Source organism: Caretta caretta, chromosome 1 (genome assembly GCF_965140235.1).
Source record: "Caretta caretta isolate rCarCar2 chromosome 1, rCarCar1.hap1, whole genome shotgun sequence".
Taxonomy (NCBI): domain Eukaryota; kingdom Metazoa; phylum Chordata; order Testudines; family Cheloniidae; genus Caretta; species Caretta caretta.
Genome location: NC_134206.1, coordinates 56185849 through 56213222, shown reverse-complemented (window position 1 = coordinate 56213222; position 27374 = coordinate 56185849). Strand labels below are relative to the sequence as shown.

At 39.7% G+C, this 27374-nt stretch overlaps 1 protein-coding gene across 3 annotated transcripts; it reads right to left on the bottom strand.

Annotated features, from left to right (window-relative positions):
* Positions 1–488: 488 nt before the first annotated feature.
* On the bottom strand, positions 489–27374 carry NEK3 (NIMA related kinase 3). 3 transcript variants are annotated; one of them, XM_048848759.2, is made up of 16 exons: positions 27140–27374; positions 23879–24123; positions 22427–22520; positions 22121–22218; positions 18702–18785; positions 17179–17246; positions 16974–17060; positions 13825–13879; positions 11774–11974; positions 11026–11095; positions 10204–10238; positions 9072–9174; positions 8499–8651; positions 7085–7219; positions 3896–4022; positions 489–989 (listed from the first exon to the last, which is right to left on the bottom strand). In XM_048848759.2, exons 2-16 carry the CDS (start codon positions 23993–23995, stop codon positions 920–922), a joined length of 1497 nt encoding a protein of 498 aa, XP_048704716.1. In that variant the 5' UTR covers positions 23996–24123; positions 27140–27374; the 3' UTR covers positions 489–919. The 3 variants fall into 3 exon arrangements, with proteins under 3 accessions (XP_048704716.1, XP_048704697.1, XP_048704708.1); XM_048848740.2 differs by having other exon boundaries at positions 10204–10241; positions 27140–27372; XM_048848751.2 differs by lacking the exon at positions 27140–27374 and adding an exon at positions 26843–27015 and having other exon boundaries at positions 10204–10241.

Genomic DNA, 27374 nt, shown 5'->3' with positions numbered 1-27374 from the left:
GTCCTCACTGTACCAGCATCACCCAGTGTCCCCCCATCACCCAGTGTCCTCACTACACCCCCACCACCCAGTATACTCACTACACCCTCATCACCCAGTGTACCTCAATCCCCAGTGTTCTGATTGCGCCCCCCCATTACCCAGAGTCATGACTGCACCCCCCCCATCACCAGAGTCCTCATTACATATCAAGACCTGTGTCTTCTTTATTACATCTTCCCCATCGCCCAGTGTTCCTGCGCCAAGACTAGAATGGTCATTCCAATTGACAAAGATCTGTGTTCCACCTGCACCTCACAAAAGAGACCAGTGTCCCCTTCCCCTCACCACACACCCACACAGACACACCACACACACACACACGTCCTCTCTGCACATAAACCTACCACCACCATATTCAAGGTTTTCTGTAAATATCTTCTATGTTATTAAAATGAATAAACAAAAACAATCAAGTCTAGGGCATTTTCAAAGGATTACAAACGGGCTGGAGAGAGCCATAGACCTTTATTAAAAGTTATTATAGACCTAAAGCTACCTTCAGGCAAAAATCAGTTATTCCTACTATAAAATAACTGTATTTTTAATCAAAAACAAACACCTTACATATTATTCTTTTAGTGCTACCATTCCTCACTTGCCACACTATGATCAATTTAAACAGTGTTGCTCTCCTGGACATTTCTACAGAACAAGCATATATATTCAATACTCAGATTTGTTCATTGGATTGGGGTTTTAATTTTTATCATGTAAATTTTTTCTCCATTCTGATGTGTATGAAACTTATACATTCAGAACTAATCAACTTGAAAACTGTTGATTTAGCATAAAAAAATTAAAATCCAAACTTGGTGTAGAAACATTTAACAACTGTAATTTATATATTGTACACATAATGGTTACATTTTATAGTCTTTCAGTCTCTGTATTTGGCCAACATCTTCAGTTCAGACACCCAATCTGGATCATCTTCCTCTTCAAAGTCCCTAAAAACAGATTAAAAAAAATAAATTCTCAAAGCTAAAATAATACAGTCATAAAAATCTTGACTACTATATTTCCTTCTTCCATAATTATCCCACCTATCACGCTGAATTACAGTCAAAACAACCTAATTACGAAAGATATATTCCTTACACCTTTGTGATTAGGGAATGGAAAGGAATTATTTTTTGAATTCATTCAAATTATAGCTTTCATAAGAAAACAAAGACAAGGGCCCAGATCCACAAAAGGGACTAAGGTGTTGCAATGCCGAGCATCATGGCATCTAACTTTTAGGCACGTAGAAAATTACAGGAACAACACTGTGATCCAGGAAGCCTAAATTAGGTACCTAGGCTCTTATACAACGAATGGGGAGAGATAGGTGGCTTAGAACGTGATCTGCAAAACCAGCATGCTAGGTGGAGAGCCACATAAACCAAAAAATGAAAGATGCCAACAAGAGGAGCGTGTTCTAAACCTTTCAGAAAGCCTCTGACAAGGTCCCTCATCAACAGCTCTTAAGCAAACTAAGGTCTTGTCTACACTACAGGAGAAATTCAATCTAAGCTACACAATTTGAGCTACATGAATAGCGTACCTCAAATCGATGTCACTTAGATCTACTTACTGTGGGGTCCACACTACGTGATGTCAACGGGAGACGCTCTCCCATGGACTACCCCTACTCTTCTTGATTCAGTGGAGTATAGGAGTCGACAGGAGAGCAATCTGCAATTGATTAGCGGGTCTTCACTAGACCCACTAAATCGACCGCCTCTGCATCGATTGCCACTCGTTGATCCTCCAGTAAGTGTAGACAAGCCCTAAGCAGTCACGGGGTAAGAGGGAAGATTCTCTCATGGATCAGTAACTGGTTAAAAGACAGAACACAAAGGGTAGGAATAAACTGTCGATTTTCATAATGGAGAGCGATCCCCCAATTATCTGTACTGGGACCTGTGTTGTTTAACATACTCATAAATGATTTGGAAAGGGGAGTGAACAGTCAGCTGGCAAAATTTGTAGACAATACAAAATTACTCAAAACAGTGAAGTCCAAAGCTGGCTGCGAAGAGTTACAAAGAGATCTCACTAAACTGGGTGACTGGGCAACAAAATGGCAGATGACATTCAAATGTTGATAAATACAAAGCAATGCACATTGGGAAAAATAATCCCAGCTATACATCTCAAATGCTGGGGTCTAAATTAGCTCTTACCACTCAAGAAAGATCTTGCAGTCTACGTGGATAGTTCTCTGTAAACATCTGCTCAATATGTAGTGGCAATCAAAAAAGCTAACAAAATATTAGGAACCACTAAGAAAAGGATAGGAGTACTTGTGGCACCTTAGAGACTAACAAATTTATTTGAAGCATAAGCTTTTGTGAGCTACAGCTCACTTCATCGGATGCATTCAGTGGAAAATATTCTGAACCATTAGGAAAAGGAGAGATAATGAAACAGAAAATATCATAATGCCACTATATAAATATATAGTGTGCCCACACCTTCAATACTGCGTGCAGTTCTGGTCACCCCATCTCAAATAAGATATATTTGAATTGGAAAAGGTACAGAGAAGGACTATAAAAGTGATTAGAGGTATGGAACAGCTTCCATATGAGAAGAGATTAAAAAGACTAGACTGTTCATCTTAAAAAAGAGATGACTAAAGGGGAGATATGCTAGAGGTCTATAAAATCATGACTGGTTTGGAGAAAGTAAATGGGGAAGCATTATTTACCCATTCACACACCATAAGAACTAGGGGTCACCCGATAAAATTAATAGACAGCAGGTTTAAAAACAAACAAAATGAAGTGCTTCTTCACACAACACACAGTGAACCTGCAGAACTTGTTGCCATGTGATGTGGTGAAAGCCAAAAGTATAACTGGGTTAAAAACAAATTAGATAAGTTCACAGATGATAGGTCCACCAGTGGCTATCAGCCAAGATGGCCAGGGATGCAATCCCATGTTCCGAGTGTTCCTAAACCTCTAACTGCCAGAAGCTGGGACTGGACGACAGGGGATGGATCACTCAATAATTTCCCTGTTCTGTTAATTCCCTCTGAAGCACCTGGCACTGGCCACTGTCAGAAGACGGGATACTGGACTAGATGGACCATTGGTCTTACCCAGTATGACCATTCTTATGCCAATAGTGAACAATGGTAAGGAAATCTGTAATTTATTTAATTTTTACATCACCAGTACGTATAAAAATGGTACTTATTAGCAAATGCACAAGTGGTACTATAAAGAGGAAAAAAGGTTCAAAATATAAAATAATAATTCAGGAGAGAAAACAGAGATGTATAAAGTCAAAAATCAGAAATGTCCAAAGTGTCAAAACAGCGTAGGTGGGCATCACACACTCTAAGGCCATTCAATAGTCTTGGGGTCAGCAGTGTGAAGTCTGAAAAGTCCTCCTGACAGACCAGGAAGAGATAAGCAGCCATTCAGTAGATGTGTGGCATCCCAAACCACACTGCAGCCACTTGACAGCTGTTCCTGAGGCTCTGGGTATGCTCACTTGCCGCACACCTCACCACTTCACATCTGAAATGGCTGCACTTGCACCAGAAGCTTGAAGCCAGTTAGTCTCTCATCAGGCTGAGTGATGAGGAAGGAGTTTCTTACAGTGGGAGCAGCTCATTCCCATTTGGCTCGCCACAACGTGGCAAGTATGTGAAATATGGTAGTGAAAAAGTACTTTGAATTTTATACTTTAGTAGCAATAAATGTGGTTAGATAAAAGAGGCATAGATTTATATGCTGAAAAATGATAAAACATTCCACATTTTCATGAGAAAAGGTTATTTTTGAACAATTGCTCTAACAAAACTAAAGAAAACCATGAGAGCTGAATATAATTTTCAATCTGTGTTGGAACATACGTGTCTTCTTCATCAGATCTTGGTTCAAGCCTCTCAGAATCCATTAAAATGGCTTCACCTTCACCATCTATTTCATCAGATACTTTGGTTTCCTCAGAAAGTGGACCTCTCAATAAGTCTTCAGTGGCTTTGAAACAGAGGGAGGGGGACCCACAATAATTTAGTGTGAAAAAATAAAACTAGAAGTGTTTCAAAACCAAAATCAAATGTCCATAAAATTCACACCTCCCAATGCCTCACCAGTCCCCCAAGTTTTGAACATTGCTCCTAAATTCTTTCTACCGTCCCCTTTGTTAACTCTTCCAACCAAACTAAGCTACATAAATCACAAGGTTTGTCTTCATTGTAGTTAATCCAAGTTATAACTTGAGCATTTAACTTGAGTTCCATTCACACACAAAACCCATTAATTTGAGTGTGGTAGTATTTTTTAATTTGAGCTGACAAGCCTTTTGGCTATAGCTCAAGTTAGCACAATTCTTCAACTGCTAACACAATTGCTCTGTGTTGCTAATACAATCACTCTGTGCAATAAACCAATCATTCTGTGCAGCTAAGGGCACGTCTACACAGCCGACGTTAAAGCGCTGCCGTGGCAGCACTTTAACGTGGCTATGTAGTTGTGGGCTGTAATAAAACCACCTCCACGAGGGGAATAACTATCAGCGCTATCTACACTACCACTTTACAGCGCTGAAACTTGCATCGCTCGGGGTTTTTTTACACACCCCTAAGCAAAGAAAGTTTCAGCACTGTACGTGGCAGTGTAGACAAAGCCTAAGTGTTGACTTGCAGCATGGTTGTTTTGACCTGAGCTAGGATAACTCAAGTGGCGTTAACTTAGATGTAGATAACTCGAGTTAATCCTGCTGTGAAGACATAGCTATTGGTAATATTCACCCTACCTTACTCCTGGAACAATTCTACGCCACTGCGCAAAACAGAATTTCCTTTTCCCAACAGAAACGGGTTGCAGTGCTGTTGGCCACCATGAGTGGCCACTAGACCTGACAGAGCCCAGCTCACACATAGGAGACACTGGGGGGAGGGAGAGGGACCTAAAGGCTTCCTGGCAGCTAGAGTTCCCAGCATGCCCTGAGGGAAGGAGAGGGTGGCGCGCAGGAAACTCTGTGCAAGCCTGGGACCAAGCATCAGCTCGTTTCTCCCTCTGGATCCCTGGGTTCTGGGGCAGGAGGGGGGCTGGTGGGCACATGGCTGACCTCTGGCGGGGAAGGAATGGGTGTCTGGGCTTGGCAGGGGGTGCAAGTATTTGGGAAAAGGGGGGCCCATGGCTGGGCTTGGGGGACAGGGTGTGGGTAACTGGGCTCTGGGGAGGAGGGGTTTGGATGTATTGGCTGGGAGGGCGGGGGGCACTGCAGCTGGGCTATGCGGGGGAGGGGTTGTAGGCATCTGGCCCTTTGCTGGACTCGGAGGTGGGGAGGGAAGGGAGCAGAGAAACAGGAATTGAGTTGTCATAGGAGTTTCTTTAACTCTCTACTCCTAGGGAAATGTTTGCGAGTGTCTGTATTATTACAAACATATTTGCTGACAGGTATTTTGAAATAAATTACCAAAATAACTGAAACTAGCATGATTATCTAGTGTTATTTTGACAAATAAAATTTGCAAAATTTTCAATTTTTTGGAGCAGAATGTCCACAGGAGTAACCTTACTTCAGGTGGCCCATGTGAAGGCCTTCCCACCACTTATGTTCAAAGAACCTTTTTGTACTGGGTGAATTTCATCTTATGTATTTGTAGGGCTACACACATCCTAAGAGAGAGTACACATTCTGCCAAAATCAGGCTCCATGGTCCAACAACTCTTTTGTTTCTCAGGCAAATTAGCCTGTCTGAATTTAGCTCTCTCACTGCTACCATATGAAAAATCAACCAACATCAGCACATTCATAGATTTTAAGGAGACAGGAGACCATTATGATCATCTAGTCTGACACCCCACATAACACAGGCCAAAAATTTCACCCATCAAATCATGTATCTAGCTCAGAGTTTGTGGCTGAGCTAGAACATATATTTTAGAAAATCATCCAATCTTTATTTAAAGAGTTCAAGTGATGGAAAATCCACCAAATCCCGAGGCAAGCTGTTCCAATGACTACTTACTCTCACTGTTAATGTGTACTTTATTTTGTCTGAATTTGTTTAACTTCAACTTCCAGCCATTGGATCGCATTGTCCCTTTATCTGTTAAGGAACACTCTGCTATCAGAAATTTTTTCCCCCATGTAGTACTCATAGACCTCTTAACATTCTCTTTGGTAAGCTGAATAAATTGAGCTTCTTAAGTCTTTCACTGTAAGGCAGGTTTTCCCAAACTCAAATCATACTTGTAACTTTTTCCTTAACTCTTTCTTCAGTTTTTAAATGTGGACAAGCAAAGAAAGTATAAAGTCAAATCATAAACTGGACTCAAAGAAACACATTCTCCTGTGCCCACAGCATCAGCACAGGCTGTTACACTCTTTGTTAAATGAGTAGTTAAACAAGCTAATAAAGCAGTCTGTAAAAGAATGCAGGGTAGAATCAGAATCTGGCACCTGGTCTACACCTAAAAATTAGATCAACCTAGCTACATTTCTCAGGGCTGTGAAAAATTTCAAGCCGTGTGTGACATAGCTAAGTCAGCCTAACCACTATTGTAGATGCAGCTGGGTCAACGGAAGAATTCTTCTGTCGACCTAGCTACCATCTCTCAAGGTTGTGGATTTACTAGAGCAACAGAAATACCCTATCATTGTAGCGAATGTCTACACTACAGCAGCGTAGGTGCAGCACTGTAGTGCTTGTAGTGTAGACATACCCTGGGGCCATGGCTTCCCAAAGCTCTGCCACTTGTACTAAAGAAGCAGCAAATCTGCTAGAAGAAATTCTTTTTTATCTTACTCTTTCAGCATCCTGCCTTCCAGAAGGCTGCCATGGACATGGCCACCAAAAGCGGTAGGTGAAAGTGTGGGGTCAAGAGATTACGTACAGACTTGCAGCTGTGTGGTAAAATTTCTCTCATTTGTTTTTAATAGTCTAACTTTTGTTTAATAAAATTATTATAAAATAAATCTGCTGTGATTTTGAAAGTCAAACATATAAATAATACTATATAATGAAAAACTTTGTTCACTGTGGATCTGATTTTCAGAATGTCAGTTTGCCTGTAGACTCAGGATTTACCTGGTTTATAGATAGTGTAGGTTTTAAATGCTAAGCTGATATCAGCATTCTTGAGAATATTCATCAAGGTGTGAGGAGTTTCTTTGATCCACTGCTTACGTGGCTTATCTTCACTGTATTTTATAACACAGCCACCTAGTAAAAACATCATTAGTATGTTTCAGGGTATGATTTGCTATCTACATAAGATATCTCTATAATTCATTTTATTAATGGTATCTACTAGAGAAATAACAGAGAGGTGTGATCTGGAGGTTTGAGCTTATAGCATTATTGCCCAGCTGCCCAGACACATAGTCCTTTAGTTGGTGAACTGATGCTGATTATGTTAGCACTAGAGCAGAATGAGGGTACTGAAGGCAGCAAGAGATTCTGGATTCTGTTAGGAAGCCAGGACCAAGTGTAGAGGCATAACACCTCTGCCTGGATATCATATGCCTCTATGAATCTCATAGGATAGAGCCCGGGGGGCCAGTTCTGCAGAAGAAAAACTCACTCCTATAGCGGAAATCAAGGGAAATGCACGAGTCCAAACATGTTTAGTTTCCATTCCATGGCCTGGTGTATCATCTGCCCCCCCAACTTCTGGAATTTTCTGACCATTAATATTTTGATTTTGTAACCAAATGCTAATGCTAGTTTTCACATTTATTTATTATATTTATCCCATCATAATAATTATAGTCCTATAAGCATGAACAAGGCATCCATTACTGCAGTATGTGGGTGCACTGTACAAGGTAAAATCTGCACATTTTTCAGTAAAGGATCTGTGCTGAACTGTTCCTATTGAGAGTTGTTATCACAGCAGGACATAGAAAAAGAGTCTCTGAGACACAGTAATTAGAGCCTAGGCCATTTAAGCCTTTGTCAATGGTAATCAGCACTTGAATGACCTGCACGTTAGTTGAAAACAGCGCAGAAGCTGAAGCACAAATGTGATATGCTCCCACCAGCCTGCTCTACTCAAAAGATGGGAAGCTGAATTCTGCATCAACTGAATCTTACAAGTAGCTCTCACGGTTAGCTCAATGTAGAGCACGTTAAAGTGATTTAGCCTCATGTAACAGGGACATAACTGTGATAAAGGCACAATCTCTTGGTCAGACAGAGATGACGACCATTTTGCTGTCAACACTGCTTTTATCACTTGTGGCTCTTTACCACACTGCTGGCATCTAACTCAGACTTTTAAAATCACACCTTAAAAATCAGACACCTATTCTCTTCTGCATTGTTTACTTCTTCAAACCCTTATTGGTATGGTGGTTTTTGTCATTATTAGATATCCCTTGCATAGTGCTGTCATTTTCTAAAAAAATCATTTTTTTAACAACACCATTAAGAAGCCTGCACATTTCTTGTATGAAAAAGAAATAAAAGTCAACTGTAAATACATTTAGTCTGATCTTACTTTTATCCTCTTCAGCTGTAAAACTGGAAGAAAGCAAGGATGCATTTTCCAGGACATTTACCACTGTATTGGACACTTCCCTTTCCCAATGTCTTCTGTGGGGACTTGGCGAATTTGCATTCTTTGGGGGCACTTCACAGTTTTCTGATGAAACTGCCATGAAAAAGAAAGCTGATTACTAGCTTCTAACACATTTCTATGCTCAAACAAAATATTATAATGAGCAATAAAGTACTCTAGCAACACTGAGATTGGACACTATGGGTCACAATGTGGACTTAATGGAAGTGGGTGTAACTCCAGTTTGGTCTCATGTGTTAGTTTATTTTTATTACATCAAATGTTTTCAAAGAACCTGCTTTTCTAACATGGTGGGCAAGACTTTAATCTGAAATATACAATAATCATCCCTGTATATCAAAAAGTTTGCATGCAAGTGTACTGGCACCTTTTTCTGTAATTACAATGTTGTGTACTCCACATATTTAAGTTAAAGATTTAGCTGTCTGTACAGCAGATCAGCATCACTATAAAGAAGAGAACTCGTAAGCCTTAGAAATCAATGTACATTACCCTCTTCACCAGCTCCCCTTTGCTTCAGTGTCCTCTCACTCAAGTGCTTGGTAATGTTCTCTAGTTCTGAATTGCTACCTGCACTACTTTGATCTTCATGGTGCTTTAAAAGGCACAAGGACAGCATTAATCATTACTTGTATTGTTAAAGCAATTAAACAATAATCCTTACAAGTCTTTTTTTGGTACATTTTGAACAAAAATACTAGTCAAGAATTTTAAAGTTAATACCACTGAAACCAAACCAGCAATTGCACTGCACTTCCTATACCCCATTTCATACTGTATGTCCCTTCTTGACAGAGAGTCTGAATTTCTGACACTAAGCATAAGTTTAATTACATAAGGCTATGCATCTTTTAATTTTTTAAGCAGAAGCAATATAATGGAGAATGAATAGGTGGAGCTGGATTGGATGAATGAATAGGAATTGAGCTGGAGAACAACAAGGTACACCCAAACAGGAAGCTCCCAGATTGACAGGTCCATTAAGAAACTCAGCCAAGGAAAGGAAATAAGCGCTATTGGCAACATGTCTCTTTTCTATTTTGAAAAATACAGTCACTGGGCATGGTGTAAGCTCTGCTAAAATTTGCTCAGAAGTGATCTTTCAGTCATTTATGACTTAATTTAAATTAATTACCCCTCACCCCAAATCAAGCATGGGCACTAGTTCCCAGAGAGGACTATGTCCAAGCTAAACTGTTTCTGCTGTGGCTTGTTCAGTGTTTTTGTTTTTAAAGCAAATGGACATGTGTATTTTTATCCACTCTCCCATAACTCAAACAACTGGAGGGATTTTTGCTAAAACATAAAACAAAATCCACCACTGGGCAGGGACTAAACATGGAAAACGCAAGACCCTAAGCCAAAATTTCAGAAAGCCATAAGGATATGAAGCTGAGATTATATCAGAAAATGTTGCAATTTTAACTGTAGCAGATGTGGACAGTATATACTATAATAGATATGCGGGTGACATGTTTATATGAATACCACTACAATTCACTCCACTGCTGATCTAGCAACCTATGGATTATTAATGAATACAGTAACTGGTCTGCAACAACAATTTGCTATATGTTATTTTAAAAAATAGGGATTATATTTTTATTCATATTTGAGTACTTACCCCATTATTAGAACGTCCACCTGTCCTGACAGCACCTGCTAAATTAATGACAGGTTTCAGAGTAACAGCCGTGTTAACGGACATGTTCAAAAATTAAATCCACATTTGAGGTAAGCAGCTGGAGTAAAGTGGTGCTCATGAAGGTAAGAAATTAACACCACCGAGCCAGGCATTTTGAAGGAAAATTCTGTGAAAGCTTCTTCACTGCTCTGCCAATATACCTCAGTCCCATCTTGAGAAACTTCTGCTATTTAAGTCCCCTGAACCTCTCTGTGGAAAAAAGGAACTGTTGATTGTCTGTGATTATGCACAGGGTTTGAGCAGTGGGTAAATATCCCTAAGGGAAAGGAAAAAAACAAACAAACCACACACAGGGTTTAAACTAAGAAGGTATGCCAATAGGACAATTTATATGCCTGAAGTTATGCACATGAGCAGAAGGCCCTCATTGAACTGGAGCCTCAAACCAGACAGTGATACTTTTACCCTTAAATTTATCACACAAAAGTAGAGTACTGCTTACAAATAAAATATGTGGCACATAAACTTTTCCTTCTTGTGCTAAAAGATATCAGATAAATTTGTTCCTTATGGTAAAGGATAAAATTGTAGTTTGCAAAAATCAAAATACCTGCTAAACTCTGGAAAGCTGAACTATATAGCACCCTAACAGGTTCAAGATTCCACATTTAAAAATAATCTCAACTTTATTCTAAAACACAAAACTGACATATGTTCTTTAATGTTAGATTCTAAGATACTGCATTTCATAAAAATGTATCAAAATAAGTCATTTATAAAATCATTCTAACAAAAAATTACCTTTTGTTCCTCCTAAATCACCTTTGTGTTTCTTTGTCTCCTTTAATATTTGTTCAAACTCAGCTGTCATCTGGAAATCGTACACAAAGATTCTATGTAGTGTGTGCATATTTTAATTTTTTTTCAGATTACTCAAATTGTGTGTTAAAAATATAGGCTAATCAACAGGAACAAAAGCACCTTCTAGTTAGCAATAACTACCCACTACTGATTAAATTATAAATTAACACCAGTGTGGTTTTTTATTTTAAAAATCCCTCATCAAAACTCCACTTTTCTGAGAAGACTATACGTGTGTAGGGTTCTGCAGTTTTGTATCGGTTCCATCACCTGGTCATTTTGGCCCAGACCCTCAAATGTATTTAGGTGCCTAACTCCACTTGATTTCAGTGGGAGTTAGGAGCCTAAATACTTTGAGGATCTGTGCCTTTGTGCTTTCTGAATCTGTCAACTTCGTCAGTTTCCTAGACTGTAAACTCCTCTGGACAGATACAGATTTTGTATAATCCTAACCACACCACCACAATTCAACATAAGAACAGCAACTCCCCTACAGTAATAATTCTGATTTGTAAACCTGTATTAACATAGGATGGTGACTAATTTTTAACAGTCTTTAAGTAGGTCCCCAAATAGTAATTTTTCAGTAACATAAAGACATGGCAATATAGGTATTTGAGTTAGCCTCTAAAATGTTGCACTACTTTTAAATTCTGTTAATTGGAGACAAAATAAAAGTACACTATACCTCTGCTGGCAAACAATTTTTGATAAGTTTTGCTAAGCAGCCTCTTGCAAGAATAGTACTGGCGGATGGCCGGTTCTTGGGATTTCTCTTAAACATCTGTTTTATTAAATAATGAAGTTCGTAGGAGTAATGAGATGGAAGTGGATTGTAGGATCCTTTACATATATTAAGGATGAGATGTTTCCAGCTATTGGCTTGAAACTAAATTTGAAAGAAATTAATTTTAAAGCCTTGAAAGCAAATATGAAAGGAAAGAAAAGCTGACATAAGGTAAGAGCAATGTTAACGTTTAATTATTTCTACAATAATGCATATTGTGTAACTGTATGCTATCTGTTCAGCCAACGAGTTTTGAAAACCTCAGGTCTCTACTGCAACTAGGGCAAGTATTTACCTTCCTGCCTTTTGTCACTTAAACAGTCACGAACACTGTTTTTGATAGTTAGCCAGTCAGTACTACCTTTGTAAGTAGTATTTCTAGTAATGATGGAATAGTGACAGTTTATTCTTGACATTGTAACTGTAAACATGGAGGTAAAGCCTTCTAGACATGAAACTTCAAGGAACAACAATATTTTGGGAGAACTTGTGGCACCTTAGAGACTAACAATTAACTTAGGCTTGAATAAAGACTGGGAGTGGATGCGTCATTACACAAAGTAAAACTATTTCCCCCATGTTTATTCCCCCTCCACTGTTCTTCAGACGTTCTTGTCAACTGCTGGAAATGGCCCACCTTGATTACCACTACAAAAGATTCCACCCGCCCCCCGCCCCCGTGCTGGTAATAGCTCACCTTACCTGATCACTCTCCTTACAGTGTGTATAGTAACACCCATTGTTTCATGTTCTCTGTGTATATAAATCTCCCCACTGTATTTTCCACTGAATGCATCCGATGAAGTGAGCTGTAGCTCACGAAAGCTTATGCTCAAATACATTTGTTAGTCTCTAAGGTGCCACAAGTACTCCTTTTCTTTTTGCGGATACAGACTAAGATGGCTGCTACTCTGAAACCTAAGAAAAGGATAGTGGTCGGGGAGGCATAGCTCAGTGGTTTGAGCATTGGCCTGCTAAACCCAGGGTTGTGAGTTCAATCCCTGAGGGGGCCATTTTGGGATCTGGGGCAAAAATTGGGAATTGGTCCTGCTTTGAGGAGGGGGTTGGACTAGATGACCTCCTGAGGTCCCTTCCAACCCTGATATTCTATGATTCTAAGGATAGGTGATAAAACAGAAAATATCATAATGCCATTACGTAAATCCACGATATGCTCACACCTTGAATACTGCATGCAGTTCTGGTCACCCCATCTCAAAAAAGTTGTATTAGAATTGAAAAAAAATGCAGAGAAGGGCAATGGAAATAATCAGGAGTATGGAACAACTTCCATATGAGGAGAGACTAAAAAAAACTGACTGTTCATCATAAAAAAGAGACAACTAAGGAGGGATATGATAGAGGTCTATAAAATCACAAATGGTACAGACAAAGTGAATATTTACCCCTTCACATAATGTAAGAACTAGAGGTAACCTGGTGAAATTAATAGGGAGCAAGTTTAAAACAAACAAAAGAAATACTTCTTCACACAACACACAGTCGATCTGTGGAACTCATTGCCACAGGATGTTGTGAAGACCAAAAGTATAACTGGGTTTAAAAAAGAGTTAGCTGAGATTGGATGACAGGGATGGATCACTTGAAACTTCCCTATTCTGTTCGTTCCCTCTAAAGCATCTGGCAAACTCCACTGTGAGAAGACAGGATACTGGGCTAGATGGACCATTGATCTTAACTTCTATCGCCATTCTTATGCGGTGAGTGTTTTGTTAAATATATATTAATTTTCTACTTGTTGTCTGTCATAATCAGTTTTTTAAAATGGAATAAAACTCAACGAGAAGAAAACACTTAGAAAACCTATATGCGTAATTACCAGTTAATCCATCCAACTTAATCTAACTGCTAATGAAGTTTCAGAGTTCATTAGTACTTGAAAGTTTATATAACAAAATTAGAATTGTTTTGATACAAATAAGCACACTTACCGGATGTTTAAGAGCACAGAGCTCATATAAAATGCATCCTAGGGACCATATATCACTACAAATATATATATATAAAAAAAAAGTCAAAATAAGTAGTTAACCAACAATTACAATTCAATGTCACGTTTAGCAGAAGTTATGTTAATTGTTCAACTGTTCAACTATATGCAAATAAAAAAATACATTTAACTTAAGATGAACAGAAATATTCACAGAATATAATATGATACAAAACTGTGTGCTTGACCCTAACAGCATCCCAGTACAAGAGGGCAAGGTGCTCTCGGATATCTGGTACAGGTTTCAGCTGGCTTAACCAGTTCAGTGTACCCCCAATTTATTAATGTCAAACTGTATCTGATGTGTGTCACCTAAGGTATCAATGGAAAACTAACAACACACTGATAATATTCTTGTGGGATGTATGTACGGTAAACACCCAAGGGACATTACAAATGTGAAGGAAACATGGAACTCAAATGTATTTACCAGGCAAATCTGGGGAGGGGGTAAACAGGTTACTCCCAGACAAAGGACAAGCCAGGTGTCATCCACGTCAATTAGCAATCATATGTCAAGTGGCCATTCATTTGCATGGGGAAGGCAGAAACAGATCTATTTGCATTTTAGCAAATACCAGTAGGGGAAGAAACCAGCATGAAACTTCCTTCAACAGCAGACTTCATGTTTTCTTCCTCACAGCTTGAATGAACTTTATTTGGGGGGAGGCAGGAACTTTCACAAGAATCTATGTCAAAGGTTCACTGGATTATAAGAGAGAGTGGAAAAGAATTCCAAGTTATCTTTCACCTAAGACGACAAAGGAACTGAGCACTTTGCCTTTGCAGAGAGATCCTGATCGAGGATGTTGGGGAGAGGGAGAGCCATATTGCTGGAAGAAGGTGTGGTAAGAATCTTGCCTTGAACTAAGACCACAGTTTTGTTGTCTTAGTCTTTAGCAAGAGTTTTTCCACGGTTATTTGCTTGTAACCATTCCTAACACTATGCTTTACATTTTAACTCACTTAAAATCCTATCTCCTTTTGTTAATAAATTTGTTTTACTTTTAATCTAAACCAACCCAGCTCTGTGTTTGAATTAAAGTGACTGTTAACACCAGTTAAAGTGACAAGCTGTGCATTTTGTCTCTTTAGAGGAGCAAACAAACCTTATTATTCCTCTGAATGGTTCCGGAAAGGGCTGGACTTTGCCAAGCACATGGTTTTGGGAAAATCTGAGACTCAATGTGTTGGAGTCACCTGGTTGGTAGTAACCAAGGTTGATGGATACCAGAGTGGGGCTGGGATGTAACAAGCAGACTACTGGAATTAGAATGCTGAGCCAGAGCTGCTTAACACAAAGACACACTGCACATTTGTCTGCCGGCTGTCAGTGTCCAGGCGGTGAGCTACAGCAGCGGAGAATTTAAGGCAACCAGAATTTCAGGGCAGGCAGTGAGACAACCACTCACTAGTCTGGACTGCCTTGTCCCAGAATAAGACTGTGTGTTTATCTTTTTAGGTAATGAGAGTAAAGGCTCTTGCTTACCCTATCTGATCAGGAAACAGACCAAGAAAACTCATCGATAAGTAGTGGAAGCCAATCTACAGTGGAAGTTCTCTTTTTGTCAGTAGCATTTCTCCTGACTGACGTAGTGCAGCAAAATTACTCATGTTCATTGCAGCACACACGCTGCAGCCAGCATAGGCAGGCACTCTCCAACCAGGCTGTTTCATAATACATCAGCCATTTGCAGCATTGCCAACTGTCACAAGTAGCAATTCTGACCACTACCGGAGCTTATCTCAGGAGAGCGTAAATCCCCCTTTAATTGGCTGCCTTCCCCATTTTCCCATCTCCTGGGGAAGAGCACCCAGTGAGGGTTCCTTCAGGAAACATGCAGAGTTCTCCCATCAAGAAGGCAACAACTGACACCATTCTCACAGGGGGAGGAGGGAGGAGCAGATAGAGCCCAGAGGCTCAAGACAGTTCTGCTTCCCCCTCCCTCATGTGAAAAATAGATCCATCTGCTCTCTGTTCTTGACATGGGAAAAGAGATGGAAAGAACCATGGAGCTGCACCCCCCAAGCCTGGCAGAGGGGGGCTAAAAAAATCTTGGAGCTGTAGGAGGAGCAGAGATGCAATGACAGGCAAATGGCAGATGTCTGATCTGAAGAACTAAAGCTGATGTGACGACTAGGGACTACAGTAGAACCTCAGGAGTTACAAACACCTTGGGAATGGAGGTTGTCCGTAACTCTGAACAAAACATTACAGACTTCATCCACTGTGGGAGGGATGTCAGGGATCCAGGCGGGGCAGAGTCAGGGCTCCTGACCTTTGGGAGCACCAGGGCTCGGGGCTTCAGCCCCGCGGATCCACTCCCGGTTTCAGCCTCGCAGGGAGCACTGGGGCTTGGGGGCTTCAGCCCTGTGGTTCTGTTCCCAGCTTCTGCCCCAGAGGGGGGGCAGGTGCTGGGGCTCTCGCTATGAGGGGAGTGCTGGTTCTGGGAGGGGTTTCTGTGTCTCCGCAGCTGTCTGATTACTCCTGGTTCTAGAGGGTGTCCAGTTGACAGGTAAGTCCGGAACTCTGGTGTTATATTTGAGGTTCTACTGTACATAATTAATTACTGGGCTGCGGGACAGGCAGATGTGCCCCCCCACAATCCCAAGGTGGGAAACAGATTAAAATGTGGGTGATTGTGTAAAAACTGGAATCTCTGCACATCAGTCAACCAGTGAGAGCTCCTGGAATGGGCAAGGATGAATCTGGAAGAGCTGGTAACACTAATTGCCACACACTCACAATGGGGGTGGGCTGGAGGAGTTCAAAAATCAAAAGACAGACTGAGAAATACAATCTCATCTTTAAAACAAATTCTTATAATCTGGGGGGGTCTGACTCATGATCTTTGAGCTTTTGGGTTTGACAGTACAGCATTTGAAGCTATTCAAGTAAGGAGTAACCTAGGCCTTCCCATCTGAAAACTGAGATAATCACCTCCAAAATACTCCCAAACTCCACAAGAACAAGCTCTAAACCAGAGTCTTCCTTACACATTGATCGGTCACCAAGCCAATCTGTAGCACAAGTATTAAATAATATATTACAATAATGCATCGTCTTTTGATCACTGATTAAGTGCCTACCTTTTGTTGTTGTACGGCATGTTCTCCCATATTTCTGGAGGTACGTAATAAGGAGTTCCCACGTATGTACAAGCATATGCCATTGGACTTGCCAAACAAAAAAGAAAAGCCATATGAAAAGCGATAACATAAGCTGTCTGTAATATTTAAGCAATGGTAACAAATATAGTTTAGATCACTGAATCCAGGGGCAATATCTACATACTTTGTAAGAAGACGTGCAGATCCAAAATCTCCCAATTTTACTTTTCCATTTTGAGTGAGAAAAATATTCTGCATTGCAAAAAAAAGGGAGTAAGAATTAATGTACTTAAAAATTGTTTTCTAACAAATGTTTCTGCATTGCAACTATATAGATAATATGGTGATGGACACTTCAGAAAGGCTACAGATAGAGGTTTTATCTTCACTGTACCAAAATGAATCCTCATATTCCCCCTGCAAGGAAGGTAAGAACTATCCTTAATCTACAGGGGAAATTGAAAGGTTAAGTGGCTTGCCCAGGCCAGAGTCAGTAGCATAGGAAGAATTAGAGTTCAGGAATTCTGCATCCCAGTTCTGTACTCAAACCACTATCCCACACCTCTTTCCGAGTTGCTAACTTCCCTTTAGAGAGTAGGGTAATCATAGAATCATAGCATTGGAAGGGACCTCGAAGGGACCTCTAGTCCAGTCCCCTGCACTCATGGCAGGACTATCCCTGACAGGTGCTTGCCTAACCTACTCTAAAAATCTCCAATGATGGAGACTCCACAACCTCCCAAGGCAATTTATTCCAGGGCTTAACCACCATGATGAATTTTTTCCTAATGTAGAACCTAAATCTCCCTTGCTGCAATTTAAACCCATTGCTTCTTGTCCTATACTCAGAGATTAAGAAGGACAATTTTTCTTCCTCCTCCATGCAACAACCTTTTATGTACTTGAAAACTGTTATCATGTCCCCTCTCAGTCTTCTCTTCTCCAGACTAAACAAACCCAGTTTTTTCAATCTTCCCTCGTAGGTCATGTTTTCTAGATCTTTAATCATTTTTGTTGCTCTTCTTTGGACTTTCTCCAATTTGTCCACATCTTTCCTGAAATGTGGCACCCAGAACTGGACACAATACTCCAGTTGAGGCCTAATCAGTGCAGAAGAATTACTTCTCATGACTGGCTTACAACATTCCTGCTAATACATCCCAGAATGATGTTCGCTTTTTTTGCAACAGTGTTAACACTGTTGATTCATATTTAGCTTGTGGTCCACTATGATCCACAGATCCCTTTCCACAGTACTCCTTCCTAGGCAGAACTGACCCCTGCGGGACCCCACTCATTATGTCCTTCCAGCATGACTGTGAACCACTGATAACTACACTCTGGGAACAGTTTTCAGAGAAGATGAAACACAGAAGATGAAAGGCAAGATATGTATAATGTTTGTCATTTCAGCCCCTCCATTTTTATGCCTTCCCTTAAATTTAAATTGTCTACAGCTAGCCACAAGTAAGTTGCTATCATCAAGGATTCGGGAATAGAAGCAAAATGATAGATATTAAGACTGCAGCTACTTTGAGACCACACTTTCATTTAAATGAGTTATAATCCTGATAGTTCGATTAATCTAATACTCATGCTGGGATAAAGAATTTAAAATGAACACAGCACTCAGGGAATTAGACTATCCCAAGCGGAAGAGGGCTGTTGGCAACTTGTAATAACAGCTATTAAAGTTATTCCAATCACCTTGGATTTGATATCTCTATGCAACACACGTCTGTCGTGAATGTGCTTCACTCCCAGGCACATCTGTACAAACCAGTGAAGTATCTGAAAAAAGTGACGAAAAAGTTATGACAATACAAATGCGTGTGTTATTCAAACTTTATTGGTGGAACGAAAAATGATAAGACAGAGCAAAGAACAAACAAGTGAACAGTGACGACAACCTCCCAAGATGGGAATTAAAAGTAAATCAGGCATAAATTTAAGGTGACCTCTAGGGCTGTTGATTAATCGCAGTTAACTCAAAAAAATTAAATCGCAATTAAAAAAATTATTTGCGATTAATCACACTTTTAATCTCACTGTTAAAACAATAGAATACCAATTGAAATTTATTAAATATTTTGGATTTTTTTCTACATTTTCAAATATATTGATTTCAATTACAACACAAAATATACAAAGTGTACAGTGCTCACTTTATATTATTTTTATTACAAATATTTGCACTGCAAAAGTGATAAACAAAAGAAATAGTAGATTTCAATTCACCTTATATAAGTAGTGTAGTGCAATCTCTACCATGAAAGCTGAATTTACAAATCTCGATTTTTTTTTTTTGTTACATAACTGCACTCAAACAAAACAATGTAAAACTTCAGCGCCTACAAGCCCACTCACTCTTCTTGTTCAGCCAATTGCTCAGAAAAACAAGTTTGTTTACATTTACAGGAGATAATGCTGCCCGCTTCTCGTTTACAATGGTAACTGAAATAGAGAACAGGCGTTCTCTGGCACTGTTGTAGCCGGCGTCACAAGATATTTATGTGCCAGATGCACTGAAGAGTCATATGTCCCTTCATCCTTCCACCACCATTCCAGAGGACATATATCCATGCTGATGATGGGTTCTGCTCAATAACGATCCAAAGCGGTGCTGACGAACGCACGTTCATTTTCATTATCTGAGTCAGATGCCACGAGCAGAAGGCTGATTTTCTTTTTTGGTGGTTCGGGCTCTGAAGTTTCCACATTGGAGTGTTGCTCTTTTAACTCTTCTTGAAAGCATGTTCCACACCTCCTTCAAGATTTTGGAAGGCACTTCAGATTTAAACCTTGGGGCAAGTGCTGTAGCTATCTTTAGGAATCTCACATTGGTACCTTCTTTGTGTTTTGTCAGATCTTCAGTGAAAAAGTGTTCTTAAAACGAGCAACATGTGCTGGGTCATCATCCAAGACTGTTATAACATGAAATACATGGCAGAATGCGGGTAAAACAGAGCAGGAGACATACAATTCTCCCCCAAGAAGTTCAGTCACAAATTTAATGAATGCTTTTTTTTTTTTTTTTTTTTAAACGAGCATTATCAGCATGGAAGCATGTCCTCTAGAATGAAGCAGCCAAAGCATGAAGGTGGCATATAAACATTTAGCATATCTGGCACGTAAATACCTTTCAATGCTGGCTACAAAAGTGTCATGCGAATGCCTGTTCTCACTTTCAGGTGACATTGTAAACAAGAAGCGGGCAGCATTATCTCCTGTAAATGTAAACAAACTTGTTTGTCTGAGCGATTGGCTAAACAAGAAGTAGAACTGAGTGGACTCGTAGGCACTCAAGGTTTACATTGTTTTGTTTTTTAGTTAAGTTATTTTTTGTACATAATTCTACATTTGTAAGTTCAACTTTCACAATAAAGAGATTGCATTACAGTACTTGTATTAGGTTAATTGAAAAATGCTATTTCTTTTGTTTTTTTACAGTGCTAATATTTGTAATCAACAATAATAATATAAAGTGAGCACTGTACACTTTGTATTCTGTGTTGTAATTGAAATCAATATATTTGAAAATGTAGAAAATATCCAAAAATATTTAAATAAATGGTATTCTATTTCTGGTTAATCGCGCAATTAATTTTTTTAATCACTTGACAGCTCTAGTGACCTCCCATTAGACCGCGTAAAGATTTAACTACTAAGATATGTGACATTTCAATATAGCAAGTAAAACACTCATTGCTAGTATAAAGAAAGCTGGACAGTCAAAAAACCCTGTTCCTTTAAGACATTTTACAGGCACTCTAATTATAATTGTATAGTTAAATTAGAATATTTAAACTAGACACAAACGTACTTTAAATGTACTTTGTAGAGCTCTTAGGGATGCTCAGCCAATCTAACTACTGAATTAGATAAACATTTCCTGACCCTCTAGTTTTAACTAAAAAGATGCCTCCAAAATGGAAAATATTAGTCATTATAAATAAACAAAGTGTAAATGAATTTGGGTGGGGGTTAAATATTTCACTACTTTATATTAAGTTAGTATTTGACTCTGTGGATACCTCCACTTGTATCAAAGTGTTTCACTCACTGTTCATTTGCAATACAACCTCATAACTTTACTTCACAGTCCTTTAGATTCTATTTTAAAAACTCTTCATTAGATACAAATCTCACCATGTTTTACACAGTATGTATGTGGTCTGTGTACAATGTCTCTCAAATAACTCAGGTTTATCTTGTTATTACTGAAATTGCCCCAGCCTAACCATTGTTCAGACAGAAATAATGATGTCACACACACTGAAGAATTTCTTTGTTTAATTTCAAGCAGGGTTTTTTTGTAGGTTTTTGTATATTTTAAATTTGTTTTATATGACATTGGCTGCTAGTAACCAAAACAGCCCTCAAAGATAGTTATTTCAGAAACAGCTAAGAAGATTATATCTACATATAACCTCAATCTTGAATAGATGGGGCCTGATTCACCAGGCCCTGCACTTTGTTTAGTCACTTACACTAGCATAAAGTGACTGTAAATCACTACCATTCTGATTTGGTAGCATTTTACATCCATTTTCACTGGTGCCAATGACTACAAGGTGCAAGGCAATGGAAAATGAGGCCTGAGAGATTTACTTCAGTAACAGGCTTCCCTAGTTTCAGAAATCTCAGGTACTTCTGAATTTAGATGTCTCCGTCTACCAGCAGGTAAATCACACATACATGTGATTTTACCTGAAATTGTCATTGCACTGCTGTTTATACATATAAACCATATAGATATATGCACGCACATAAACAGCAGCACAGTGAATTTTCTTTTATATCAAACCATGAACTGCTACTCCTGAAAGTGATACTTTAACAATCAAGGTTGCCACACTTGGGGTAGGAGTTGTCTGACATGTTGCCATCACTCTCCAAAGTACCATGGTTAGTGCTGCTTTTTGGGGAGCAGCACCAGAGGAAAACAGTGGCATCACATACCTCACACAATACTAAGGAAGGGCATATTTCAAACACCCTTCAACTACCTGGCAGGTCAGTTATCTAACATCCTGCTCATTTTCAAGATATATCATTTGATGATCATCAGTTCACATGAAAAAGTATTCTTATGTGGTTGCCTTTAATTTATTTCTTTTTCTTACCGTATCTTCAGGAAACAACTTTCCTCTTTGATATTTAATCTTTTGCATTAGATCTCCATCATCACAGTATTCCATCACTATATACAGATGTCCATCAGCTAAATTTTAGATAATTTAAGATTAATTAGTAATTTCATTAGCATGCTAAATGTATCATTGTTATTATATAGCACCAACAATATGCTATGTATTTTACAGATAGGTATAAAGAAAAAAAGCCAGGCCCCACCAAAAGCTTGCAAGCGAAATAAGAGCTTGCAGTCTAAATAATGTAAATAGATACATTCTGAAAACCTATATATTTACCTTCAAATGAGTCCTTATAGGCAACAATATTTGGGTGTTTCATTTTACTCAACAGAATAGCTTCCTTCCTAGAGTTCTGTACATCAGATGGAGACTGAAAACAAATTGTATAATAATCAATTATACAAATGTTGCAATAATAAATCTTCATATATACTACAAAAGTAATTCTGGTTTTGAAAATGACATGAAGCACTAGATTTCAATTTATTTTCTTCAACTGCTTTAAAAAGCCATTCATTTAGAAACTTTAAAACTCCATCCATTATTGTAAAAATCAGTAAGTGAAAAATAGCACACTAAATAAACTTTCCAGAATTGTATCTCTAGAGCAGTGGTTCTCAAACTTGTTCCACCACTTGTGCAGGGAAAGCCCTTGGTGGGCTGGGCCGGTTTGTTTACCTGCCACGTCCGCAGGTTCGGCCGATCGTGGCTTCCAGTGACTGCAGTTCACTGCTCCAGGCCAATGGGAGCTGCTGGAAGCGGCGCGGGCCGACGGACGTACTGGACGCCGCTTCCAGCAGCTCCCATTGGCCTGGAGCAGTGAACCGCAGCCACTGGGAGCCACGATCTGCTGAACCTGCGGATGAGGCAGGTAAACAAACCAGCACGGCCCACCAGAGACTTTCCCTGCAAAAGCGGCGGGACAAGTTTGGAAACCACTTAGAGAACGTAAGTATTTTAGAGCCACTCTGTATGCTTTTTTGAATAGACAGGATACCTTGCTACATCACTTTATGATTCTCTATTCAGACCACTGCAGAACTAGGTAATACAGCAGCAAGTCCTAGCTCTGGAACAGTTCAAGGTCTATCAGAGCTTATATCAGATTATTTGAATGTGCCTTAGTATAAAAACTTAACTTTAATCAGGATATAACCAAGGCCTCTGTGAAAAATAATTTTGAGCTTTCTTGGATAGCTGAATGAAAAGCAAGTAATTTGAAATAACTGAATTTCAGCAACAAACAATATGATGACCTGACTACTTCCTCTTTGCAGTGAAATCTTGTCCCTAGTGAAGTCAATGGGAATTTTGCCATTGACTTCAAGTAGAACGAGAATTTAACTCCATATAACTTCTCATGTGCCATAATTCTAATCTTCCGCCACAAACGTGATGCTGGTCAGTGTTTACTGGTTACCAGTAACATCCTCAGTCTTGCAGTACTTATTAAAGGCCAGACCCTGTAAGATTCTCAACACCCTGATCTCCCAATGAAGGCACTTAACACTGGGCTGGCTAAGGCCCAGATTCTCAAAGGTATTTAGGTGCCTAACTCTAGGAGTCAGGCACCTAAATACCTTTGAAGGATCTGGACCTAAGTTCTGAAATGTTGCACTTTCTCAAGAATAGTCGTAGCCTACCCATGTTGGAGGGAAAAGTGAGTTTTTAAAAGGCAGCTAAAGCATTAAGATAACAAATACAAAGAAGGGGAGCGTAAACACTTACCTTGGGAAGTCTTATTTCCTTCATTGCATATTTCTGATCACTACTCTTATGAAAAACTAAAAGAGCTCTCCCAAAGGATCCCTCTCCAAGTACTTTTAACACAGTGTATTCTTCCATTGTTTGTAAGTCCAAGTCTTCTACATTTCCTTAAATGTTATATTTCACAAGGATTTCTTCCAAACTGTATAATTAACTCAGTTAATTTTTGGAAAAAATTCAGAAGCTGTATTTTTGATTAACATTATCTGTATGAGAGAAAATGACAAAATAACAAAAATATATAATTATAACATGATGGCAGTGACAACTGCTCAGAATTGCCACAAAAATGAATTTATGTTCAATGCTATTTTGACTTTACTAAGAATAAGATTTTCAGAAAATTTTACTACAAAGCAAACTCACACTATGGTAATACTTTGTACATCTATTGCATCTTATAATCAGAACTCTCAAAACACTCTGAAAACATGAATTAATCTCCATAGTACGCCTGTGAAGTGCTAGATGTTCCTTTTATTCATCATCTTTGCAGCTGGATTCATAGTGCCAAACAGCCAGGTTTACAGGCACAGGGATATGAAAAATACTTGGCATAAGCAAAATACGTGGTAGTGCTGTGGGTTTATAAAGGGTTAGTGGAATTTATTTTGAATGGCCTTCATACCCCACTAATTGATTTTATATATATATAATTCCAATTCATTCATATATATAAATGAATTGGAATTTTTTATTAAGACACACTATTAACATGTTAAGCTGCTATATTTACTTTCTTTATTGGGAGATAAATATCATTCATCAAACCTGAAGGATGGTGTGTGGGAGTGCACATACGTACACATGTGTGCATGCATGGTTTGATGAATAATATTTATCTCCCAATAAGGAAAGTAAATTTAGAGGCCTTAACAGGCTAATAGTGTGTCTTAACAAAAAGATCCAACTCATGCTTGTTCAGAGAATGAATAGTAAATCTATCATTTTAAAATTAAAAATCCGAAAATTAAGAATCAAGACATAGGATGTGTGATAAACATTAAAAAGAATGGGTCACAGTCAAAACAGATCTCACAAATCACAGTACAAAAGTTATGTTACATTTATTTCATCTTAGTGTAACTTTCAGAATAGAAACCTCTAACACCAAAACTACTCAAAATAACATTCACATTTTCAGCAGAAGAGGCACAAGGTTTCCCTTAATTCACTCCCCTTTTAGGCTTAAGATTCTTAATTCCTGTGGCAATGGCAACATCATCAAATGACAAATCAGATCCCATTATTTAGAGAGGGCAAACTGAAGAACAGATCAGCTGTCACCCAAGGCTACACAAGTGTTGAGAAGAAGAACCCAGAACACCTTCCACTGCTAACCTTCTCTCCTGCTCCATCAATTCTGAGTTCATCTTCTTTATTTAATGATAAAATGGTAACAACGTATGCTTACTCAACAATCCCTTTTTGGACTCTGATATCACTTGGATTTTTCTTTAACCTCACTGAATGACTACCCTATTCTGTCTTGTTTGGTTAGGGTTACAGTCTGGGTTTTTGCTACCCTAAGCAAACTGAAAAGCTTATAAACATTTTGACTCCTCTAATACGTATTTTGTTGTCCTAGGAAATTGCATGTACAGTAGAGCCAGCTCTGATTAACACCTTTAATCCTAGGGGAACGGTGTTGTAGCACACATCCCAAACACCAACATGAGTTTCATATGCTATAACCCTTACTGTCAACTTTTTATAATGGTCACAAAATTTACCCTTCATTTTGATTAAGGATTTAACAAAAACCCAAATGATATTTCACTTAGATGTAAAGAACATTAATCATAATGAGTGGATAAGAAGTTTGAAAGGTTAAGAGAATGTAGCCAAAAGTTTGGTCCTGCTTCGAGCAGGGGGTTGGACTAGATGACCTTCTGGGGTCCCTTCCAACCCTTATATTCTATGATTCTATGAAAAGTACTCTCACACCCCATCTTCTGTAAGGAAATGTTTCTGAAATAACCCACCAGAGCTAGCACCAGTTTCTATCCAGCAGGTTTGCAATGTCAGGAGCCCTAGCATAAATGAGCTACCAGCATTTTAAGGACTGTTCCATCAAACCCTGTTTATGACAAATATAATCAAAAAGTGCCAGCAACAGTGAGGGCAGCTGGTGGCCCATCTACACTAGGGTTTCTAACATTGCTAATATTAGTGAGGTTGTTCCAGTGTTAGCTCTACGGCAGACAAGACCACACTGAAGAAAGGAAAGGGGATAGAACAATAAGGCTGTAACTACATTAGGAAGAATATCCATTGCTAACAATAGGCATCAGCACTGTACACAGCTAAGCTGGTGCTCAAAACAGTGCGGACAAGACCAAACCATGTTTAGCATCAGTTCAGAAACCACCATGGCTGAGCACTACTCAGGACAAAATTAAACCCTGGTTTCTGAAGCTGCCTAATATAGTTTCGTCCTGTTCATGTTGGCGATGAAAGAGTTCATTGTCCATTCAGTCCCACCCATTGTCAACAATGGATACATTTTCTAGTATAGAAAAAAGTCTTTTGCTGTTGATTATAGGTTTCTTTTCACTAGACAAAGTAAAGTTTTTCAACCAAGACTTCCCAGGTTCTGTTGTAGATTAACACCTGCAAATGCTGTTAGGTGCAGGCTACTCTTTGAGAGGGTCAAAGATCAATTCCTCAGCATGCATAGCCAGGAAACGAGAGCACATCCCATTTTACCTCTGAGGGGTATAAATGAACAATAGAAACAATGCCGATCTAGGACAGATACACTGAATGAGGAGAATTAACGTGTGGGCAGTAGGTCTGTGAAAGCCTCGGTGGAGAGGAGCCACCCTGACCTACACAGCAAGGGGGATCTGCGCCCTGGCTGGCTAGATTTGGACCTGAGCTATGCAAGAAAATTAGCAGGGTATGAATTTAAAGCAGCTTAACCATTCCTGGTAACTCCGTGTGTGGATGCTCTGATTCCGGATTCGCCCCCTCCTAGTCCACAACAAAGCACTCCTAATGGAATCCAGGCTAAGCGTGTGCACCCGTGGAGTTCATCAGGATTAGCTGCTCTTGCAGCGTCACTCCCCGTGCGGCCAAGGCACGGCACTACCGCAGCAGCCTCCCCCGGGGCTGGGGAGAGCGGCCCCCACGCCATAGGGCGGGCCCAGCCCGCGGGCCCAGCCGGCCCGGCCCCGCCTTTTCTCCGTCCCCGGGCGCGGCCCCCCCCGGGCTCCGTACCGTGCTGGAGCCGCTCCCCGCCGCAGCTCCCCGAGCCGGCGGCTGCCGCAGACCCCGCCTCCCGCGCGGCCCAGCCCGACCGCCTCGCTCAAGCACCAGCTCCGAGCCAGGCCCCGCCCCTCCTCTCTGTCGTGAGACCGGCGTGGGACACTGCGGGGTCATCTCTATGGTTAGCGGACAAAAGCCATCCGAGGAACCCACGTGGGAGGGTTATTATTGCAGACGCTCTTTTGTA

Excerpts from the sequence above, each read along its gene's own strand:
- NEK3 (XM_048848740.2), bottom strand. The coding sequence starts at position 23,995 with ATGGAAGAATACACTGTGTTAAAAGTACTTGGAGAGGGATCCTTTGGG. Across the intron at positions 13,880-16,973 it reads ATGCCGTACAACAACAAAAG|TGATATATGGTCCCTAGGAT; the intron begins GTAGGCACTTAA and ends ATATATTTGTAG. Across the intron at positions 7,220-8,498 it reads TACAGCTGAAGAGGATAAAA|GTGGCTGTGTTATAAAATAC; the intron begins GTAAGATCAGAC and ends TGTTTTTACTAG.